The sequence below is a fragment of the Pagrus pagrus genome, assembly GCF_965226575.1.
Source record: "Pagrus pagrus genome assembly, chromosome: 8".
NCBI lineage: Eukaryota > Metazoa > Chordata > Actinopteri > Spariformes > Sparidae > Pagrus > Pagrus pagrus.
In genome coordinates this window covers 21,001,706-21,024,737 of record NC_140192.1, presented here as the reverse complement: position 1 = coordinate 21,024,737, position 23,032 = coordinate 21,001,706, and the positions used below count along the sequence as shown (strand labels likewise).

At 41.2% G+C, this 23,032-nt stretch overlaps 3 protein-coding genes across 4 annotated transcripts; 2 read left to right on the top strand and 1 right to left on the bottom strand.

Moving 5' to 3' along the window:
* Positions 1 to 299: 299 nt before the first annotated feature.
* Positions 300 to 11,816, top strand: lrp13 (low-density lipoprotein receptor related-protein 13). Of its 2 annotated transcripts, none has more exons than XM_084360362.1 (21): positions 300 to 407; positions 550 to 705; positions 1,983 to 2,198; positions 2,317 to 2,535; positions 3,818 to 4,033; positions 4,122 to 4,351; positions 4,647 to 4,776; positions 5,131 to 5,321; positions 5,461 to 5,641; positions 6,533 to 6,745; positions 6,857 to 7,040; positions 7,127 to 7,328; positions 7,485 to 7,649; positions 8,001 to 8,201; positions 8,862 to 9,411; positions 9,486 to 9,605; positions 10,338 to 10,445; positions 10,652 to 10,885; positions 10,995 to 11,367; positions 11,557 to 11,665; positions 11,745 to 11,816. In XM_084360362.1, the coding sequence occupies exons 1-21, from the start codon at positions 350 to 352 to the stop codon at positions 11,766 to 11,768; spliced, it is 4,080 nt and encodes a 1,359-aa protein (XP_084216488.1). In that variant the 5' UTR covers positions 300 to 349; the 3' UTR covers positions 11,769 to 11,816. The 2 variants fall into 2 exon arrangements, with proteins under 2 accessions (XP_084216488.1, XP_084216487.1); XM_084360361.1 differs by having other exon boundaries at positions 310 to 407; positions 547 to 705.
* Positions 11,817 to 13,579: 1,763 nt separating this feature from the next.
* LOC311261335 (uncharacterized protein) lies at positions 13,580 to 16,348 on the top strand. The gene is made up of 3 exons (XM_084359866.1): positions 13,580 to 13,667; positions 14,769 to 14,838; positions 14,931 to 16,348. The coding sequence occupies exons 2-3, from the start codon at positions 14,776 to 14,778 to the stop codon at positions 15,573 to 15,575; spliced, it is 708 nt and encodes a 235-aa protein (XP_084215992.1). The 5' UTR covers positions 13,580 to 13,667; positions 14,769 to 14,775; the 3' UTR covers positions 15,576 to 16,348.
* Positions 16,349 to 16,443: 95 nt separating this feature from the next.
* Positions 16,444 to 22,385, bottom strand: rchy1 (ring finger and CHY zinc finger domain containing 1). Its single transcript, XM_084359865.1, has 9 exons — positions 22,306 to 22,385; positions 20,528 to 20,647; positions 20,248 to 20,363; positions 19,744 to 19,822; positions 19,579 to 19,623; positions 19,416 to 19,474; positions 19,075 to 19,104; positions 18,208 to 18,328; positions 16,444 to 18,013 (listed from the first exon to the last, which is right to left on the bottom strand). Exons 1-9 carry the CDS (start codon positions 22,354 to 22,356, stop codon positions 17,807 to 17,809), a joined length of 828 nt encoding a protein of 275 aa, XP_084215991.1. The 5' UTR covers positions 22,357 to 22,385; the 3' UTR covers positions 16,444 to 17,806.
* Between the last annotated feature and the right edge of the window lie 647 nt (positions 22,386 to 23,032).

Below are 23,032 nucleotides of genomic sequence, written 5' to 3'. Positions count from 1 at the left end.
ACACACACACACACACACGTAAAGGGAAACATTAGACTTAATAAAGTAAGTGTGATGACAGGTTTCTTTTACAAAGCTCTGCATGTCTTTTAGAGTTACACCATGATATCTGAGGGAGTACCAGGATGGGTATGAATGTTTTTCTGATGACATAATAAGCATAGAGGAATAATCAATAAAACTACAATTGCTCAGGATAGCAACGCCTACATGTGGCAAGAAGCAGTAGCAGTAGCTCCTCCCTCACTCAGGTGTTCAATTAGGTTGTATTGGCCTCACCTGGTGCCTTTATAAAATGCTACACATTAGCACTTGGCAGCATGTGGTCTGTTTTATTTTGTTCGTGGCAATGGGTGGATGTTTGTTTCTTTGTGCGGCCTTATTGCAGTTGTCAGGTTCCTTGCAAGGTGAGCCAAGTGGTCCAAAACCAGCTCCAAAAATATCCTGATTAGACTTTCTGCATTATAGTTTATTCAAAGTGATTTTTCACAGAGTGAAGGATGGATCAGCAAACATGTTGTCTCTTTTCTGCTAACCTGATCCAAGCAGTTGTTTCAGCTGGAAGCAGCTCTGTGAAGTGTGCCCGGGGCTCTCAACAGTGCAAGGATGGCTCAGAGTGTATCTTCTACAGCCATGTGTGTGATGGAGAGCTTGACTGCAAGGACGGTTCAGATGAAGAGGACTGTGACTCAGTATGCAATAAAGGTACTGGACTGTGTCCACAGAGGATCCTTGATGAGGTTAAAACTAACTTGCCATTGCTATCTGAGGTTTGTTTTGACCGACAGTATTTGGTCTGATTGATGGTGTGTGGCCAGATAGGTTCTGGGAATGACTTAAAGTTATGGCTATTACAAATGTTCAAATTACTGTGATTGAATCAGATTCAGAGGTGCATTGTTTTGTTTTCTATAATCAAGAAACTTGATGATCCTTTTATGAAAAGGAAATTAATTCCACCCTCAACGGCTGATGACACACAATGGATAAAGTCAAGTAGCACTGTCATTAAACAGAGTGAATGACTTGTGTGTATTCATACATAAAACTGTAGAGGAGCAAAACATGAATATAAAAACATCACATTTCTACCAAAATCTGGTTCACACAACTGCTAGCAGAATCAAATGCAATGAGCACAATCTCCTACATCTGCTGAAATGCCACCGCTCCATGAAGGTTCACTGAGGACATTTGAATCAGAGAAAGCTCTTCTTGAATTTTTTTTTCTTTTGTTATGCCTAAACTCTTTGTTTTCATGACTGACTGACTGAATAAACAAACTGACCTTTATAGGAAAACAGTTTCATACTGCTTTACTTTGTTTATATGTGGCGGACCCTGCCACCTTTCTAGCTTCAAACAGTGTTCTGGGGACCTTAATTTCCTCTGAGAACAGCTTGTTTATTCAGTCATGGAAAAAATAAATATTTCTGAGTTTGTATATATAAATATTAAAATTCTGAGTTTGAATTTCTTCTCCAAAACTACAAAGTTTAAGAAAAGACTAAGTAAAAATTAAATCCTGTCAGATTAAATGGGACTCTGTCTAATACCCAGCTTCTGTTGAGACTGTTTTTAGTGAGTTGTTTTTGATTAAACAAGCTGTTCTCAGAGGAAAATAAGGTCCACAGAACACTGTTTATATGTGGCGGACCCTGCCACCTTTTCTAGCTTCAAACGAAGTAAAACGGTATGAAATTGTGTTGTCCGTTAAGGTCAGTTTGTTTGTTCAGTAAAGTAAAAAGAATCAGTCAATGAAAATCTTTCTCTTCTGATTAAAACTTCTTTCTCAAAAATAAAAACTATTTTTTAAGCTAGATGTATCTAATAATGATAAACTCGGTGTATATCATCAATCATTATGTCACTTAGTCACTGTTTCACAGGTTCAGTATTGTACTTGGCTTTCATTCATAGATCAGAAATTTAAATGGAAGCCTCATCTCGTCTTACTACTTCAAATATCTGCACCCGAACAGATCAGTTCCAGTGTGCCCATGGAAAGAAGTGTATAGACAAAGAGCAGGTGTGTGATGATATACCTCAGTGTCAGGACCGCTCTGATGAACTGCAGTGTACGAAACGAACCGAGGGGTGTGTCCACCACTGTGACAACAAGAGCCGCTGCTTGCCTGCAAAGCTCCTCTGTGATGGAGAGTGGGACTGTTTGGACGGCACCGACGAGGCCAACTGTGGTAGGTTGAGATGACTTGAGAATATAGATCTCTTATGGGAGATGATCACATCTACTTCACACTTGCATAACATGTAGTCTTGAGTCATAATGTCTATTGTATTTGACATCTTCACCAGAGGACCAAGAGGAAGATGGACATGAGAAGGAGGAAGGGACCAGTGTCACCTCTGCGCCTGATACCTCTGTTGGCTCATCGACCCCCATAAAGTGTCCTTTGGGCTTCAAGGCCTGCAAGGATGACTCGGAGTGTGTCCTCTACAAACATGTCTGTGACGGAGAAGCAGACTGCAGAGATGGATCAGATGAGGAGGAATGCTCATCAGAATGTGAAACAGGTAATCTGGTGGTTGGTTTGTGTGGGTGTGATCTCCTGTACATGGTTAAGAGTATGAATGTGCTGCCCTCTAGTGGGTAACATTCATCTCTTTGTAACGCTTCAGAATCAAAATGCTCATCTTCTATTTAAATGAAATGTAAATGTTGCTCCAGGAAGTGGTAGAGTGTAACTAAGTACGTTTATTTATCTTATAGTTAAGTGCACATTTGAGGTACTTGAGTATTTCCATTTTATGCAGCGTTATACTTCTACTCGACTACTTCTCGGAGTCAAATACTGTACTTTTTACTCGACTACATTTGCCTCTAGCTTTAGGTACAAGTTGGTTCAGATTAGAGGTTTTCATATCTGTCCAGTGGAAAAAGTGTATCTCTAGATGTGGTGATGTTGAATGAAAGTTAAATAATTTTGAACCCTCTTGGATCAGCTGGAAAATGCACTGTCACAAAGCTGAAAACAGGCTTTTTCTCTGACAATGAGAAGTTTTCAGGGAAATGTGGTTCTCACAGGACAGCGACACTGCAAACAGATGATCATAAAATAGGACCCATTGCTGTGGATTAAACTACCCAGCAGTATATAAAGGAGTTACAATTGGCTCAACCTTAAAGGACGAGTTCATCGTAGTCACTCTATTTTTAAAATGTGGGTGAAGGTCAGGCGTAGTTTTTGTCTGCCACAGCAGCATTCTCCAAAACAACTACAGTAGATGGGAACTTAAACTGAGTTTGCTGTGAAGCTCCAGAAATATTTTGTGGACTATGAAACTTCACCTGACTTTCCATCTGCATGGGGATGAGCAGATGACTGAATTTTATTTTTTGGATTAACTTATCCTTTAAATATCTACAGCAGTAAAATACAACATGCATTAATGCAGCAGTAATATTAATTCATATAAAAGTAAAACATTAACCTTTAGCTGATAATGCAGGACTTTTACTTGTAGTGGAATATTTTTTACTGTGGTTTAGTATTTATGTAAAAAAATTAAATGCTACGACTGACTTTGATGTTAGTGCAGAGACAGAGTGCAGTTGGTGTTTGTGTGTGGACGTGGAGTGACAATGTATTACTGATACAAAGACGTGCATAACTGCACAAACCATTCATGGCTAGTGAAATATAAACAAACATTATATATGTACACAAGGAGGGCTCAGATATTTGGGGTATGTTCACAGAATTATTGGTGACGGGGGGGCTAAATCACACTGCACAATCTGAAGCCCAGCTGTGACAGCGGTCCTGCCCCTCATCATGCCATTTGCCCCCTGCAGACCAGTTCCAGTGTGCCCATGGAAAGAAATGCATAGCGCAGAGCCAGGTGTGTGATGGTGTGCTTCAGTGTCAGGACCGCTCTGATGAACTGGGATGTGCAAAGCAGATGGAGGGCTGCGCTCATCAGTGTGATGAGAAGAGCCGCTGTGTTCCTAGCAGCTTCCTCTGTGACGGGGAGAGGGACTGCCAGGATGGCACTGACGAGGCAAACTGTGGTACGCTGTCACTACTCGCTATTCTCTTTATCCATCAACTCTTCCTGTATAGGACACCTCCTGTGATCTTTGCACCCTCTCTCTGTAGTGGACGAGGAATGCAGCGCCACTGAGTTTAGGTGCACCAGTGGCCAGTGTGTGTCGGCCACAATGCATTGTGACGGTCACCCAGACTGCAGAGATCGCTCGGATGAGGAAGGCTGCACTACCGCAGTGGCTTGCACCACCAAACACCGCTGCCCCCAGAGTAAGGAGTGTCTGGTGCAGGACTGGATCTGTGATGGAGATCAAGACTGCAAAGATGGCACAGATGAGAAGGTGAAAATTGAAGTCAACACCAAGTTTTTTTTGGGGGGGCAAAAGGTTCAGGAGCAAGACAGATGCACCCCAAATGTCAATTACAGTGAACGAACCCTGAAAACATTAAGCTAGCACAATATGACTGTAGTATACGTTCATCTGGAAGTATTGTTTTTTTTCTCTTCTACATGACGGTCAAAGTTTGCCAGATACTTGATGTAGTGGTTTGAAGACGGGTTCTCTGATGTATAAACATTCACCCAGAAATTCGACTAAGACGTACAGTAATGATAATCCATCGGTTCCTCTGTAGGATTGTCCCGTGGCTCCAATGACCTGTGGTGAGTTCCAGTGGTTGTGTAAGTCCAAGACAAAGTGTATCCCCACAGGCTGGAGGTGTGATGGCATGAAGGACTGTGGCGACGGCAGTGATGAGACTGAATGTGAGTAGTTAGAATGCAGAAATGGAGTTGTTTGTTGATTGTGGGGGGGAAAAAATGAACCTACGCTTGATTTGTAAGTGAAATGAGGGCTTCGATAAAAGCCAAGTAACTTTAACATCTCCAGTCTGAATCCAGCTGTGGACTTACTATTGCATGTAATCATCGTTTCCTGTTTCAGTGTCTGTCCAAAAAGTAATCATACATGATGTTGGTAAAAGGCGGTGAAAAATGAACCTGCACTTTAACTTGTTGGCTTTCAGTGAAGTGATTTCCTTCATTTCAAAATGTAGCTTAATGTTGTAAATGTAAAATTCTGCCTTAAACATGTAAATGGTGACACTGTGTGGGTCCCAGGTGGGATGATGCCATGCCTCCCTCACCAGTTCCAGTGTGGCAGCCAGGAGTGCCTGGAGCCAGTCCTGGTGTGCAACGGCATTACCAACTGCGCAGACGGCTCGGATGAGGGAGGCAGCTGCCAGATGAACTGTGCAGACGTAGAGGACAGCCGCTGCTCTCAGGACTGCTTCAGCACGCCACAGGGAACGGTGAGGAGCCTGTATCCCGGCTGTGTGTGTGCGCTTGAAGTTAAGAATTTAAGTGTCATGCAAATCAGTGAAACTAAACCATGAGTGAAGTGTCATTTAAATGTCACAGCTCCTCTAACATTTGGCTCTTTGTGTGTAGCGTTGTCGCTGTATGGCAGGGTTCAGGCTCATGGAGGACGGGCTGACCTGTGTTGACATTGACGAGTGTGAGAGCTCAGGTGTGTGCAGTCAAGTGTGCATCAACACTCCAGGCTCCTTCCAGTGTGACTGTCAGCCAGGCTACATAATGGAGGCAGGTGGACACCACTGCAAGATCACTGGTAAAGTCATTTTGTTTTTGTAATGTTTCCCTCCGAGCTTGCATATGGCGTAGGAAAGGATCTTATCTAGGAGGAGTAGTAAACAACACTTTTCATACAATTGGATGAGAGGATTAATACCACACTCATGTCACTGTCAATGATGAAGCTACAACCAGGAGACTGTTAGTTTAGGCCTGGACCATACAAAATCTGCACAGAGCCTCCAGGTCTGGAGGTGAAGCCCATGCAGAAGTGCCTTAAATTTGCATTCTTTATAATTGGCCAGCAGGGGGGGGAGAGAGACTCCACTGGTTTCAATCAACAGTTTCCTAATGAGTTTATGGTCTTAATCACTAGTTTCAAGTCTTCAACACAGCATGATGCTTGTTTTGTAAATTAAGGTCCAGTTTGAAAATAAAAAATTGATGATAAAGATGCTTTAGGGCATGGCTACCTTGTGATTGACAAGTTGCTACCACCCTGTGTCCTGTGACCTCCACCGTCTCATCAAAATATGGTTACTTCTGGATCCAAAAAAACAAAACAAGATGCTGACGGCCATAATGCCAAATTTGAGGCTTTAAAACTGTAGTCCACAAACCATTGGATGATGTCATGGAGTTTGCACTGGGTGCTGGATTATTTTTTTTGGCCGGGTGCAGTGACTTGACTCATTTATAGCTTTTGGAGTGAGCAAATTTCAAGTCTTTATGCTAAGCTAAGCTAACTGGCTTCTGGCCAGAGCTTCATAATTTATCGTCATTGTGGTATCGGTCTTATCTTTTGCCACTATGAAAATGAAATGTGGTTATAAATATAATTTTTGCCCGCTTCAGTAAATAAATTCACTTCATTAGATGAATCTATGTAAACAATTTAACTCGCCATAATGATTCTCCTCTCCCTCAGGCGAACCCTTCCTGATGTCGTCGGTCCAAACTGACCTCTTCTTGTTCGGCCTGCGCAGTGGCAGCCTTGATGTGCTGTCCTCCTCAGCCAAGAAGGCCATCCTCTCCCTGGACTACGACTGGAGGGAGCAGAGGGTCTTCTGGGTCAGTCTGGACACCGAGAGCATCAGGTGGTCCTCGCTGGACCAGAAGACCACAGGAACGCTGATTAAAGGTTGGTACCGCACAAATACGAGTAGAGTATTGTAGGTGCCTGACATTTATCAATCTACATTTTTGAATATTCTTCATTCATGAAGACATGTGACGCCATCTGTTTCCACAGGTGTCCGGGCTGATTCTGTAGCTGTGGATTGGCTCGGGAGGAACCTGTACTGGATCGATGGCGTGAACAGTCAGATTGTTGCCGTCAGACTGGCAACAACCACTGTGAAGTCCCTTGACCACAGTGTCATCCTGGATGAAGACCTGGATCAACCTCGCTCTCTGGCACTGCTGCCACAAAAAGGGTCAGCATGACTTTATTTCACACTGCAAACTATCCTACAGTGTTTCGAAGAACTTCAAGACTAGTGTTCTTTAATTGTCCTCCCAGGCTGATGTTCTGGACAGAGATTGGTAACATAGTGAAGATAGAGCGTGCTGGGATGGACGGGTCTGAGAGGAAGGCGGTGGTGAATTCGAGTCTGGGCTGGCCGGGCGGTGTGGCTGTTGACACCATCTCTGACAGAGTCTACTGGACAGACGAGAGGCTGAGGGCCATTGGATCTGCGACACTGGATGGAGAGGACATTCGGGTAAGGCATTTTGGGACAGATATGAGTGGTGCTTCATGGGAGGTATTTTCCCATAGTGGATAAAATTTCATATTAATGTACAAACAAGAAGACAAACTAAAGTAATGAGCCATATTTCTAAATAATAAAAGTGCTATGTCGAAATGTCCTTTTTAGATTCTGCAGATGAAAGAGACCACCAACCCGTTCTCCTTGGCAGTGTTTAATGACATGCTCTACTGGTCTGATGCCAAGAAGCGAGTGGTGCTGGCTGCTCATAAATTCTCTGGCAAAAACCATCAAGTTCTCCTCAAAAGGCCGAGGCAACCTTTTGGTGTGAAGGTGCGTAAAATGTTGAGTATTGTGGGTGTTTTTTTGCACAGGTGCAGATGAGGATGGTATTGTTGGACTGCTTGGATAACTTCGTGTGTGTGAAGTGCTCACAGCAGCTGGCTACACTGCCCACGCACAGCTATGACACTGTACGTTTGAAGCTTTCCACTTATGAGTTATTGACCTATTTTGGCACAGTTTGGGAAATGATAAAAATGTTCAGGCCGCTGATGGAAATCTGCAGGACTGATGTTTGAAATATTACACCTAGCCCCATTTTATATTTATAACTTCAGTTTTTTATCAGCACGAATTGTAAGCATGATAAAAGCTCTTTCCTGCTCCCTCCTTGGTTTGCAGATAATCCACCCGTTGCTCCAGATGTCCATTGACAGCCCCTGTGAGAAGATGAAGTGTTCCCACATGTGTGTGTTGGCCCCGGGACCAAAGGCTGTGTGCAAGTGTCCCTCTGGTCTTTTATTGGCTGAGGACGGCCTGACCTGCTCCAGCTTGGTCAATTCAGCATTCCTGCTGATGCTGTCTCCCTCCACAGTCACCCAGGTTTGACTTAAATGCATAGATACATGAGGTCTTTAAAGGTGCAATATGTATGAATTTTAGTTGAAAACATTAAATAATTAATAAAATAGAAAAAATAATAGTTTTAACTTTATGGCATCTATCTATTGTATTAGAGCTCCCTTCTGAAGTATAGTAACAAGCTAGCCCCGGCCTGTCCTGGTGTAAACTGTAGCTGCAAGGTTAATTGCGCTAATTGGCTACAGCAGCTACAGTTGGCAGCAGTATGCTAACCCCTTTGTGTGAGCATGAATTCGGCAGGTGGCCAATTCTTGCATATTGCACCATTTTTTTATTATTTTTTTTACAGAACATACTTTGAAGGAATTTTTTTGACATTTTGCTGAGATGGATTAAAAGATTAATACCAATCAACCTCCTATTCAAGCGCCACCCATGTCCAGTGTAGGGATAAGGATCTAGATGATTAAGTCTGTTGAAACAAAATGTGCTTACCAGCACCTTAAGCTTAATCATTTTTGGTTGATTTGCTTTAATCCCTCTGAAAACTGTGTGTTGCTGCATCCCCTTTTTTTTTTATGAAAGGTTATGTGCCAAACTATCTAAAAAAAATAAAAGAACTTTGTATATTTCCCCTTTTTTTTAGATGAATATTTATATAATTCCATTTTTTTTCTGTAGATCTACTTGCAGTCCCGACACACAGCAGCAGAGCTGAAGGGCTGGCCTGAACACCTGGCCCTGCAGGTGCCCAGCGTCAATGAGGCGGCCAACATGGACTACAGCCAACGTGACCACACCCTGTTTCTGACGGATGACGGCACGACTTCACTCAGCTCCTTCAAGCTCAGGGACTCAGATGTGTTCCCTCAGGGCCAACTTCTCAAACTCCTGGGTGACACCATCACTGCCATGGCCCTGGACTGGGTGACGCTTAACATCTACTGGAGCAGCAACAAGCAGCCCCGCCTGCAGGTCACCTCCATCACGATCGCACACACTGCTGTTCTCATAAAGGAAGGCATCGGTAGGGTGGAGTCCATCGCCCTCCACCCTCCCAGTGGAAGAGTTTGCTTCACCAACCTGGGCCCACAGGGGCCGGGTACCGTGGCTACTGTAGAGTGTGCTCACATGGACGGTGCTGAGCGGAGTGTGGTGTGGAAGGATGCTGTCCAGCCTGCATCTGTAACTTTCTCCAGTAATGGGGATACAATTTACTGGGCTGACACAAGTAATATTTTTTTCTTAAGTGTTCATTACAGTATGTTACATTATTACATTTAGTCTAAGATGTGTCTTTGTCAGGTTTGGGGACCATTGGCTCTGTACAGCTTGATGGATCTGGATACAGAGAGTTGAAGGCTGGTGATGGCCTGGCTGCTGTGGCTCTGAGTGATGACACACTGCTCTGGATGACCGTCAGTGGTAATGGCTCATATTATATAACTAAACCTCTGTTTTTCTTGACAACTGTTCATTCGATCCACTTCACTCTCGGTGGGTGTAATGCTGAGAACCCAATGAAGTGCAGCATGGAGGGCAAATGGTTTGGATTATAGGTTCTTAAAAGCCGCAAGCAGCAATGCTGGAGGCCGAGCAGCATGCTTGTTCCGAACAGGCACTGCACTGGTTGTTTCTCATTTTAGAGCACTATATGGGATTCATTGACATGACCACCTGCATTCACTCAGTTAAGATTGGGTGACACCCCTTGCCAAGTTTATAAAATGGTGGACAAAGATCAAGCAGACAGTGTCTTATTCTGTAAAAAGCCATGTTTTTGATTTAAGGCTTTTTAAACTAATTCAGGTGTTTTTGCTCCTGCTCCATGCACGAATGCCTGAAGTTTGTTTTTTCCTTCTCAGGCACTACACTAGTGTCTTAAATGAAATGACACTTAAGGCCACGTTGTGTACAAACAACCAGGATTTGGTGCTGATCAACATCATCATTAACATGACATTACATTGTTTCTGTGCTGCATATTTTGTTCTTAAAACCTGCAGCTCACTATATACAAGCCAAGATGATGCTTGCATGACAAATGGTCTCAAGCAATCTTGTACAAGTACAATCAACCAGTGTGGTGGTGTTGTCAGATGTAACAACAACTGTTTCCTTGGATTTCTAATGCTTTGTGCCGACTCTCTCCTTTAGACAAGACCAGGCTCTGGTTCAAAGATGAAGACCAGCAGAACAAGTTGTGGTTTGAGGTGGGCACACAGGTGGTCGGCTTAAAGGCGTTCAGCAAGTCCAGTCAAACCGGTACGTAAGAGAAACTTCAGTGGGAAATGAGATCAGATAGATGAAGTAAAATATTACACACAATGTATTTGACAAAGGAGGTGCCAGATCCAATATTGGGGGTACCGGATCCTGTTCCACAAATGAAGCCCTGGGTCTGTCAAATGTTGGCCTACTGCCCAACATCAAACTCTTTGACTGACAGCCTTACTGTCCATTTTTCTCAGGTTCAAACCAGTGCACAGAACACAACGGCGGCTGCCAGCACTTGTGCCTCGCCACCCCTGGAGGTCGGATGTGCAAGTGCGCCTATGACCACATCCATGTGAATGCCACCCACTGCAGCCCGGAGCAGCGCTGCCCAGGTGGAAACAGGCCCTGTATGGATCAACTCTCATGCCAACCTGCTGAGAAGTTCTGTAACGGGCATGTTGACTGCTCTGACCACTCAGACGAGAACTGTGAGTCTTTATACCTCCCCCTTTTTTTAAAAAGCAGTAAGAACCTAAAAATATCATGAACACTGACGACATCAAACTGTTTTTGGTTGAAACTATCGTCTTTTCTTAGGTGTTAGTCTGAAGCAGTGGTCCGGAGCCAAGGTCCCTGCTCCCACCCAGTCCCACAGCTCCTCTCCTCCACCCTCCCCCCAATCTCCAGTCACTGGCCTGAACACCACCCTGAACACAAACGGTCACCTCATGAACCTTGGCGCCCAAGAGTGCAGTCAAAGACGCTGCAGTGGCAACGGACAATGTGTGGAGACCAGTGGACAGATTGCATGTGTGTGTTCACTGGTCTACGTTGGTGATTCCTGTCAGGACCATCTCCTAAAGACCATGCAGGGTCCCATTGTGTACGGCGCAGCAGGGCTCTGTGCAGGAGTGGTGGTTATTGCTGTGATGGCAGTGGTGGTGAAGAGGAGGAAGAGTGCCAACACGAGGTTTGTCTGATTACTTAAGAAGAAATCTTCCTGTCACAGCATTAAACGGTCTTGGCGTGTAACTTGAAATTTTACATTTCCTTACAAGATATCACTAGGAATGATAGTCCTGGCAGGGAGTGTATGACACTGTTAAATGTTTCAGCAGTTGACTAGACAGGACTGCATTTTCGTATTTCCTACCTGCAGAAGATCTAGCCCAGCCTCGGCAAAGGAAACGGGTATGACTGACCTGGAGAACAAAGCGGAGACCACCCCGAGTACACAAACTTCTCCAGCAGATGCAGACAAACCAGAGGTAGGCCTCCCAAAACTCCTAGCAGGATCCCAAATTATCTGACAATGCTTGTGGGATTACAGTTTTGTTTTCTGTGCAGGAAGCGGTGTCTTCTGTGGACTGAGGCTGATTCATGAGCCAGCAACGTTTTTAAATAAACAGTTTGCATTTTCACTGTTTCCTGTGAAGTTATTTCAGCATTGTTTACTGTCACTGAGACCACCACTGTTGATTTTATAATGTGGATTGTTGGGGTTAGTGGCCTCACTTACAGGACTGACTTGAACATTGTTCACAATGATCAAAAGAACATTTTCAAACACTGGTAGGAGGTACAACATTGAGGATGACAAAGGACAAGGGTTTGACAATGAAGGAGACGAGAGAAACCTCACACTCTCCTGGGAGGAGAGGCCTCAAGTGCAGAAGATGCCACAGTTTTGTTTGTTCTCTGATCTGAGGGATGAGGGGAGAGCTGCGGCTGCTCAGAGGTTTTTGATCCAAAACACACTCCCTGCCATTTCTTTTTTTTTTCTTTGTGACCAAATGTTCCTCAGAAAGTGCACAGTATGCAACTAATCTTCATTGATTAGTTTGTGTTCTCGATTAATCATTTCGTCTGAAATGTCAAACAGGCAGCCCGTCATCAGAAGTCATGATGGAGATCTGTTGGATTAAAGGGTTTCTCCATCATCTCCCATTGACTTCAATACAGCTGTCACCATAGTCTGGCCCCAAAGCGAGATTTGGAGATGTGATGACCCTTCCTTGAATTTTAGGTTCCTTGCCCAGGAACAGGATTGAAAATTACTGCTCTACTAGATTTCGGAGGGAAATGCTACACTTTTTATGCTGCTATTTACTTTGCAGATTAAATTTTACGTACATCATCATCATCATTATTACAGATGACACAATCCAACAGCATAAAAAGGAGCGCCACCTCCAAACAACTGTTACTAAGATTAAAATGATGTACAGTAGTTGTGATATTGGTATTTAAAGGCCTGTGCAGCCATGTCAACCCACACAGATGGTGTTAATTACTGTTGTTGATTAGAGCAGTGTGGGTGTTGACAGACGGTGCTTGATGGACATCTCCCTCAACCTCCTGTTAATGCTGCTGCAACTTTTAGTGTGAGACAGTTTACACATTTCTCATCCTAATGGTGCGTTCCCTCGCCCTCAGAACTTGGATGGACGGGCCATTGCACTTTCTTGTTGTAGGTTGTTTTTCCATGTCGAAAACTTGGGCTAGATCCGCTTGGTATGAGTTCGTTGACATAAGAGCAGATGACATCACAGCGAAAATACCGACTTCCAACTTACACTGGAATGCACCATAAGTACATGACTCAAGCAGAGGTCTAATCAGCCACTGTGATTTAAAGGTCCTATTTGTAAGAAATAATTTGAGTCTCATTCACTTCCTCTTCATTGATCGCTCCGGACATTGTGAACTGTGAGAATAAATGTAGAGATGTAAGTGAAGTCAACATTTGTCCATTTCTGTAGACAAATGTCAGATTCAGCTTTTTGCTATGGAATTAGTGGAAACGGGCATAATGAAGAATTAAAAAATATACATCTTTTCCCCAAATAACATGGCTTTTGTTGCAGTCAGTGAGTATAAGTGATGAGATCGTACCAGGAACTTCTAATGACATGTATTTAAAGTCTAAATCGGATTCTTCCCATTGTTAACACCCAAACCACAAAACACATGTTTACTGTGCTTATGAATAGGCACTACTTATTCTCGTATTATCTTCTAAGAATTTATGTCTGGGTTGTTTAATGATTTACTTTGAATTGTTAAGGCTGAAGTGAATAATGCTAAGGACATGAACCAGATGATGAGTTGTGGGTTTATTGTACCCAACCATTAAAACAGCTATATAAGAAGGTGACGGAGAGGAAATGAGCATGTGTTGTATCGCCTGTGTCTGCGTTGAAACGACTCAGAATTTGTCTGCTGTTTCTCTTCAGTGTGCAGAGATAAGAGGATACTCAACATATTAAGGTAAGTCGAAAAGCAGGTATGCTCTGATACCCAATATGACACAGCTTCAATACTTTTAAAATACTTTTAGGGTGCAAATTTTGATACCAAAGTTATATATTGTATATGTATATATATGTATATTGTGTTCTTAGTTAACATTTCAGTAATGAGTGGTGGAGTTCAGATCCCCACAATTATGTCAAAGTCCTCCATTAGCCTATATGTAAAAGTAAAGAAGGTATTATCAGCCAAATGTACCATAGGTATCAATGATAAAAGTATTCATTATGCAGAATATTTCATTTATATATTATAGGATATTAAAACTGAAGAATTAATTGTAAGTGCAACACATTTTTTTGCAGCTGCTACTGAGTCTGGTTAAACTAAATTAATGAAGATTTATACATAAACCTTATGTGTCTATTCAGCTATTACATATAAAGTTAAGGGGAACTTCTACATCAACATATTGTGTTTATTCAAATGTTCATTATTCAAGTTTTATACAAAACTAATGTATTTCAAATAGGTTATTCTGTCTCCTGGAATAAATCAGTGTGAATATTAAACAACTAGACATGTGACTCAACATGATAAAAAAACAGCATTAAATGTGACCCTTTACTTATGTTAGAGAATTTGATTACATGTAATTACAAGACTTAAAGTCAATGTTTTAGGCTTTATTTTGAGTGGATGACCATCGTTTTTATAAAGACATTTCTGCCAGTGACTGACTCCTCAAAACTTTATTTTGCAGAGTGGTTAGAAGATTTTAACTTGTTTTTAATGTAAATCAGCTTGTTTAAAAATGTTCTGTAAATGAGTCTCTGTGTCTAAAAACAAAAAAATAAAACAGCAATATAATGATGGAAACATTTATTTTAGAAAAGCTGATCTGCATTGAACATGTGTTGAAATATTGTGACTACACTGGCAGAATTTTCTCTTTTATCAAACTTTTGATAAGAAAATTCTGGACTCGACTAGAACGTCTTCATAAGAAATACTTTTTCATCGTTGTACAATGCATCATGTTTAAGAATCTGATCTTATGTTTTATAAAACAAATAGTATGCAAAGTAACTAGTAACTGTAGCTTATTTGTTTCAGCAGAACCACAATGGCAGTTCTGAGGACTATCCTTTGTGCTCTCCTCCTGGTGACTGTAGCGTTGTCTAAACCAGTGAGTACCTCTACTATTCAGCTACTACCACTATAAAGCAATCTGAGAGGACTTGTGTCAAATATAAAGAGCATATCTCATTCTGAACACAGATGTCCGTAAGTGAAGGTGAGGATTCATCCGAGTCCATTGAGTCAGATTCATCAGAGGAGGCCGCAGCTGATGTTGAGCCTACAGGGGAGCCCCTGCAGCCAGCCCTTACAGGCACAGACATGCCCAATGCCATGGAGGCGACTGACCCCCCTGGCACTCAACTTCCCGCTGCAGCAGGGCCTTCTCCGGCCACTCTCGATACTGCAGCCCTGCCCGACCCCGAGGACCCACAAGCCTCCACTGACACAGACGCACTACACCCCATGCCAGATGATCCTTCACAAACTCTAGGCGTAGACATTTCACAGGATATGCCTTCTGATGCTGCACATGACTCGATTAACGCCGGCACTGGGTACATACCACCAGATGCACTAGAGCCCGGGCTCAAGGGAACTGGTTTAATCATAGGCATTGATGGCACAAATCAACCGCAAGTCAGCACTGACACCACCACCACCACATACCAAGGGTTCCCCGAGGGTGCCACTCCACCCTTTCCTCCACACATCATCAAATCACCATCCTCCACAGCCCCACCCGTGCAAATCCCCATCGAAGCCACCATGACTGGTGTTCCTGTTTGTTTCACTTTCCAGTTTGCGACCTCTGAGCCCGAGCCACCGAGAGGGGACAGCATGTAACCGAGATAACACAAAAAGTTATCCACCTCAGGTTATGGGTTCAATCGATGTCATTACATAAATAGAAGTAGAGTTCTGCTGATACTTTCTAACTGGAATATCAAGTCTATATATCAAAACTACATTTTTCCTTTGATTTCACATTTCCTTTATCAGTGATAATTTCTTATTATGGTGCTTATGTATGACTGCTATATAAATACAATGGAAATGTTTTTACTGTCCAACAGTGAAACTGAAGCGCTGCTGATTTGTAGAATGAAAACACCTCAAATGTATTCGTTTGAGCAGCTGAAAATAAAAATGTGATGTGAATAAATGTTCATATCCTTAATTCAATGATTAGTTCAGAAGACAACAAAAGCAATACTATTTAGTAAAATTATGTTCTTTATTTTAAGTTTGTATTACTGTTAAGGTAAACAAACTTTACAAAGACACAAAAAGCAAATGGGACCAGAAATATGGGTCCTTTGTTACAGCAGCCAGACCAGAAACTATAGTACCGTGTGTATGTATGAGAAGGAACTAATCTAAAGGTGTTGCAGATGTAATTTCATGATATCAGTTTATCAGAACTAAGACGCAAGAATTAGAACATATTTCATCTTCAAACAATTGATGTAAACATTAACTATTTAAAGGGTCACTATGTAGTTTTGGAGAATAAATTCAACTTCTGAATTTTAATATTTACAATATTAATGAGGTAATAATACAAACAAACAAACAAAAATATTTATCTTTAACTGAATAAAAAAGCTGTTCTCGGAGGAAAGTAAGGTTCCCAGAACACTGGTTGAAGCGAGAAAGGTGGCAGGGTCCGCCACATATAAACAAAGTAAAACAGTATGAATTAGTGTTGTCCTTTAAGTTCAAGTTTGTTTATTCAGTCATGAAAACAAAGAGTAGCTTGTTTTGGCATTTAAAAAAAAAAAATCAGCCAATGAAGATCTTTCTCTTCTGATTAAAATTTCTTTCCCAAAACTACATACTGCACTTTTAACGTGACAGGTTGAAAAAACCTGTGTTTTGAACATTATTGATGTTGGTGCTATCCTTTAGTCTTTACAGATTGTGCCTTTAAACAAGAATTTCACAGGCATAGACAAATTTCATTACTCGTACATTCAATTATTAATTAAAAAAAATAAAGAGTGGCGTGCACACAATAAAGAAGTCAAACTTAGAAGAAGGCTTCTGCACCTTTTGGAATTTTTCTGCACAAATGCCCTGTGAATCTTACTTTCTAAATATCTGTATGACTCCTCAATGCATTTCTAATTCCCTGTGAGAGAGTTCCAGTTATTCATTTCTACAAACATATGCACCTGGTTTACACATTCCCTTGTGTCACTTAATGTCAGTTATTTTCTACTCTGTCAATCAAGTTGACATCTGCCTGAGGCTAGTGTTAATTTCTATACAAGTCTGACTGATGAGTCTTTTTCCAAACCGGTGGAGTGTTAAGTATAGTTGCACAGGCAGATACAGTAGTGTGTATATTAGGGGTCGACCGATACAGCTTTTTCAGGGCCAGTAAAAATGAATCTTTTTGTGTCAAAATTTTAAAGCAACCACTAGAAATATAAATGATAAAATTAGTTACAGATTCAGATTATTCCGTGTTTATAATTGTGACGTGTTACCAATCAGATATTGTTCGATTATCAGCCCTGATAATCGGTCTACCCATAGTGTATACATATGACACGCTGACACGCCTTTGTTCACACAGTGTCTTACTGAGAACTTTTAAATAGCTTTAATGGCACAGCCCCTGAACTGAACAGAAAACCATCACTGCTGGTCTGACACTGTCCCACCTCAACCAGCATTTCCCCACTCATACTAGTTAACCTGCTCAGTCTTTTTGTCATGGTGCCACACAGTGGCTCAATCGATAGACTGTCACCCCCCCACAGAAAGACCTTCCTGGGTGGTCAGATGGACTTTGCCTGTAGGTATTAATGTATGCGAACGTCTTGTGAGAGACTGGCAACCTGTCCAGGGTGTAACCTTCACCTCACCCAGTGCATGCTGGGACAGGTCCCAGTCCTAAAGAGAACAGGCAGGTACAGAAAATAGATGGATTTTTTTTTTTTTTGTATTATGTACAATCTAGGAACATTGGCTCAGTCGACTGTTACACTCAGTGTAAGTTACAACAGCTAAGTGCGCAAGCCAATTGTCTAAAGTATAAATGCCACCCACTATGTTCTCCTGTCATTTTATTGTGGTGTGAGGGACTGAGGTGGGTCTTGCTGCTCTGGCTCTGTGTCTGTTTCTGCTTCGTTCTCAGTGTCCTGCTCCTGTTGTGGAGGCTGCTGGATGAGTCCTCCCTCCTGTGCCGTGTTGTAGGAGCCACAGCCACTACACTTCATCCCCAGCACGTGGAAAGGCACCGTGCAATGGGCTTGGCAGTCGTTACATATAATCTGTAGTGAGGAAAAACATGTGCGTGTTCAAAGAAAATCAATTGGGTGATTAATTGTACAAATGAAGTTGGATGAAATGAAATGCAAAAATTGGCCTTGACATGTCTATAAAGTTTGATTCTCAGCAATCAAGAAGCCTCCATTTAACTAAACTAAAATCCCATTTGCATTTTATTGTATTATTGAGATCTTACTTTGACAGTAGCGCCCTGGTATTCAGTGGGCATCGGTGACTGGGCAATCTCTTTGTCCATCTGATCCCAGTGGCCTTCCATGTTCCACACAGAGTGCATACACAGAGGGCAGCGATATACTCTGAAACAGATGGGGAATCTTAGATTTATTGGAGGGCTTCACTCAGTGCCTCTACAAGCATTTACTGTTAATTACACAGAGAAACATTGGTGATTAGAGAACGCATTTACATGCACTGTAGTAACTGTAAATCCATGTATACATGCAGACTCCAGAAATAAAATATATCACCCAAGACCTTAATTTGGAACTATGACTTACTTATTCTAACTTCATGAATGAAAGATGCCGCAAAGTTTCATCCTGATCTTTTTGTTTTTATGTGTCTGTGTGGGTGTGTTACTGTGTTTGGGCAGACTGACAGCAGTAACAGGAGGACAGTGGAAATACAGACACAGAGTGGGAAAGAGTGAGTGGAACTTTTTTAGTGGCAATGTGTTTGAATTTAACAAAAAGTTGAGTGTTAGTAGACAGACTTTGGATGGAATCATTATAAATAAAATGACCTGTCACTTTGTGTAATGATCTCTGCCGCTTTTTGCCATGCACATACATACTTGAAATGCCAATTAGAAACCTTGTTTCCTGTATACGTAGCAGAGAAATATGCATTCTCCAGCAACCAGGTTTCCTTAATCCCCTACCCTGATTACAGGAATACTGGTTGTGTTGACTACTGTTGCAAACCAATTTGCCCCTCAGGGACTATAAAGACTCTCTAATGTAATGTAAGAATACATTAAACTGGAACACCATTTTACTCAACGCAGCATTTACCAGGAAACAAAAGGATTTATCAGACATACCCTGTTCTGACCATGTCATCAAAGCAGGTCCTGCAGAGAACAATAACAAACACATTAATTGTTACATTTATGTCACAACACATCTTGAACTATGATGACAAAATGAAGATAAACTACTAAAGTTATAAAACAATAAAAGAGTTTGAAAATATGACAATTAGACTGATTAGTCTACATCATCAATAATATTTTAACATATTTTCAATCAATCAATCTGTATAGAAAACTGTCAGGCCGATGTCCATGAATTCATGCATTTTTCCGGCAGTGTAATTCAAGTTGGGACACTGTTCAATCTCACAACCCTGACTTTCTACTATTCAATGAATAATGAGTCATACTTGTGTAAAAGATGGCCGCATGGAAAAACGTGAGCTCCAATCCTGGACGTGTGAATATCCTGTAAATACAAAAGAAAATCATATTGTAGAGAAAGTAAAAGGCTGCATTAAAATCCAACACTCCTCACCATCCCATCCCATTATGTATTTAATGGTTCATTACCTCCATACACACTGGGCAGTTCTGCCTCGAAACATTTTCAACACACTGAAAAACAAAAAGTATAATTGTAAATGACAGCAGTGAGGACACTCACTTACTCATCAAACACAGCACACACACTGTACAATGTGTGGGAGTCAGAAACAGGTGCAGGGTGATAATCACCTTGTGGTTCCCCCGCAGATCCTGGGCTAAACACAGATTACACTTCACACAATGGAAATACTTCTCCCTGGGCCCAATCCTGCAGGGGTCACAACGCAGTATCAATGACACAGATGACAATCACATCACACGAGCATGAGTGGAAGTTACAGGATGTTACGCTAATGCTGAGTTGTGCGTCACTTCAATGCACTGAAGCAAAAGCAAAAACGTCAGTGGCAAAAGATTTATGTTTTTCTCTTGTCTGTTCACAGGAAAAGTCTTTTTTTTCTGCACTGCATTTGAAAACGTACTGATGTCTGATTGTTGCGTTACCTGATTTACAAACACTGAAAATGTAATAAAACATCACAACACCATAATTTTGTCTTTAAAATTTGACTTGAATTACTGTAGACTGTTATTCCCCAAATATCCATACAATTGTTAACATCCTTTACTAAAAAGCTGTAATTGTAAAAACATGTGTAACTAGTCCAGATATATAACTCTACTAATGCTCACCTGCATATTCCACAGTCCTGACAGTGATACTGATTCTTATCCTTGTCGAACAAGTGGCAAATGTCACAGTAATACTCCCCAAACTGCACATGACACTGCTGGCAAGTCTGTTGTGCCTAAAAGAGGGATATTTTACACTTACACCTTGCGTTTTTTCTTGATAGTCACAAATACAACATAAAGACCAAAGAGAAACCATTTAAGATTACTGAGTGGCCCTGCTACAGCTGACAGTGGAGTAGACACATATCAGCTGCCTGCAGTTGTTTTTCTCAGTTACCTGCTGAACTGTCTGACACTCGGAGCACTGCACCTCTCTCACTTTGAACCGGTCCATCTGGTGGTTCTCCTCTGCGTCATGGCACAGTCGACACACATACAGTTTACCACAGCAAGGTGCCTGTCATAAACAAAAGCATGTGATAAGGTGGCGCACTGGCATGTCAGGTATGTCAATCACAGGTTATGCTCACAGTTTCGAGTAGATGACATGGTTAGGGAAAAAAAAAACAAATTAATAAAAATCAGATTGAGAATATTTTGACAGACATTACAATTGTGATATGATTCATGATTCGTTGGAATGATCATTTTTGCATCACAGTTTTCATTTTGACTGGAGAAAAAAAACATTATTAACATGATAATGTGACATTTGATGGGACCAACAATGCATGAGCAAACATGTTTTCTTCCATCTGGAGAAGAACATTTGCAGGATAGAGGATCTCTGCAGCACTACAGTACATCATCATAATGCTGTTTTGACACACATTTTAATTTTATCAAAAAAAATGCAGCTTGCAGCAATCTGGATATCGCACTTAGCCATATTGCTATTTTGGTAATATTTCACTTAATTGTTCAGCATAATTCAACAATAAATTGATTTTGTCTGCTACAACATTGTTTGTAGAAAAGTAAAATGAAAGTTGCAATTACCTTTCTTTGCATCAATATTAGGGGTTGACCAATTTTCAGGACTGATATTTGGGACCGATATTCATTTGCAGTAAAAATGAAAATCTTAGGGTCAAAATTTCGGACAACCAGTGATAAAATAAAACTAACCTTCTTAAGTACAATTATGATGTACTTTACTTGAGTAATTCCATTTTCTCCTACTTTATACTTACTCTTTTATTTATTTTACTGTTTATAGGCTATTAATTGTGACCTGTTACCAATCAGATATTGTTGTGGGCAGGACATTGTGTGAGGATGCTGCATTGAAGCCAAATCAATGATATCGCACTAAAAAATGACTGCTCATCCCTGTGTCCAAGGCCATTCGGTTATTTAAAAAGATCAAGGATATGTAATTGCTCTATAGAGGTTATTTGGGTATTTTGTTGAAAGAAACCAAAAAGTAATGTAATAAGTAATATATTACTCTATGCAGACAGTAATACTGTAACGTATTATATTTCTTTAAAATGAAAGTAACAAGTAATAAGTAATTCATTTCCAGTCATTCAGTCATTTTGAAAGTAACTTGCCCAACAAATAACCAACACATATGACTGACACAGTGAATGATAAACTAACTCAGCACCTTTTTCCCACTTTGTTAGTAATTTTATAGACACACAGGAGCCTATAGACTCCACTGATGTGTACAGATGTCAGGTGTGGGTCTGTCACACAGCACACCGCCACGAGCTGTAGGGGTGTGCTTTGCTAAAAGAGCACCTCGGCAGTGCCCCGGAGGTGAAACGCGGCAAATCTACAGCTGTCAGTCCAAGCTCCATACCGACGGGTCCACGCTGGACTTGAACCCACCGATGGCCAAGCTTAGTCTCGATAGACTGAGCTACTACCGCTAACATGTAAGACAACATACTTATAGACGCTAAACGATAATATCTTAAGAACACACTTGCTGTGTCGACTTACCGGCTAGCTTTAAGTAACTAGCTAGCGCTGAGCAGTCTCTACCACAGATACATAGAAGCACTACTGGTAACAACAATGTGAGTGAGGCCTACACAACACCTAAATACCTCCAGCATGCATGTTAGGCAAATATAAACAATACATTTCTAAAAGTTAACTCACTTTCAATAAGCAGCTGCGCATATAATGTTCACAACCAGCAGGGGAAGCCATGTTTCCTCCAAGATGCGGTTCTTCTTCGTCTGCGGTGACAATGACACGCTTTTCTTCTTCTTCGGTTTTTTTTAAGCGTAGACGCAGCAATACTGCGCCCCCTGTCTGAGAACCACAGGTAGTCCAGTAGCACATGCATCCTGCCACATATGCTGTATATGTAACCCTTTAATGGACTATTAGATGATAATGTAAACTTGAGAAGGAAAATGCAATAATTCATTTTTGATAATTCATTCATTTCTGCTGCACAGTGGGAACTATTCAAATGTTAATTAAAGGGGCATTATGTAGTTTTTGGAGAAGAAATTCAAACTCAGAATTTTAATGAGGTAATAATGCAATAATGAATAATACAATGAATAAGCAAGCTGTACTCAGAGGAAAATAGGGTCCCCAGAACACTGTTTGAAGCTAGAAAGGTGGCAGTGTCCACCACATATAAACAAAGTTAAACAGTATGAAATTGTGTTGTCATTCAAGGTTAATTTGTTAATTTAGTTTATTCAGTCATTGAAACTGATATAGTTTGTTTATTATTAAAAAATCAATGAAGAGCCTTCTCTTCTTGATAAAATTTCTTCCCCAAAACTACACATTGCACCTTTTAAATTTGAAAATCAAAATACAATAAAAACAATGTAACCATATTTACAATTTATGCAGCAATACTACA

Coding starts and splice junctions, on each gene's coding strand:
- LOC311261335 (XM_084359866.1), top strand. CDS start 14,776: ATGGCAGTTCTGAGGACTATCCTTTGTGCTCTCCTCCTGGTGACTGTA. Junction 14,839..14,930: donor CTGTAGCGTTGTCTAAACCA/GTGAGTACCTCT, acceptor TTCTGAACACAG/ATGTCCGTAAGTGAAGGTGA.
- rchy1 (XM_084359865.1), bottom strand. CDS start 22,356: ATGGCTTCCCCTGCTGGTTGTGAACATTATATGCGCAGCTGCTTATTG. Junction 19,823..20,247: donor CAGGACTGTGGAATATGCAG/GTGAGCATTAGT, acceptor TGACCCCTGCAG/GATTGGGCCCAGGGAGAAGT. Junction 19,475..19,578: donor ACTGCCCAGTGTGTATGGAG/GTAATGAACCAT, acceptor TTGTATTTACAG/GATATTCACACGTCCAGGAT.
- lrp13 (XM_084360361.1), top strand. CDS start 350: ATGGGTGGATGTTTGTTTCTTTGTGCGGCCTTATTGCAGTTGTCAGGT. Junction 408..546: donor GTTGTCAGGTTCCTTGCAAG/GTGAGCCAAGTG, acceptor ACCTGATCCAAG/CAGTTGTTTCAGCTGGAAGC. Junction 5,642..6,532: donor ACACCACTGCAAGATCACTG/GTAAAGTCATTT, acceptor CCTCTCCCTCAG/GCGAACCCTTCCTGATGTCG.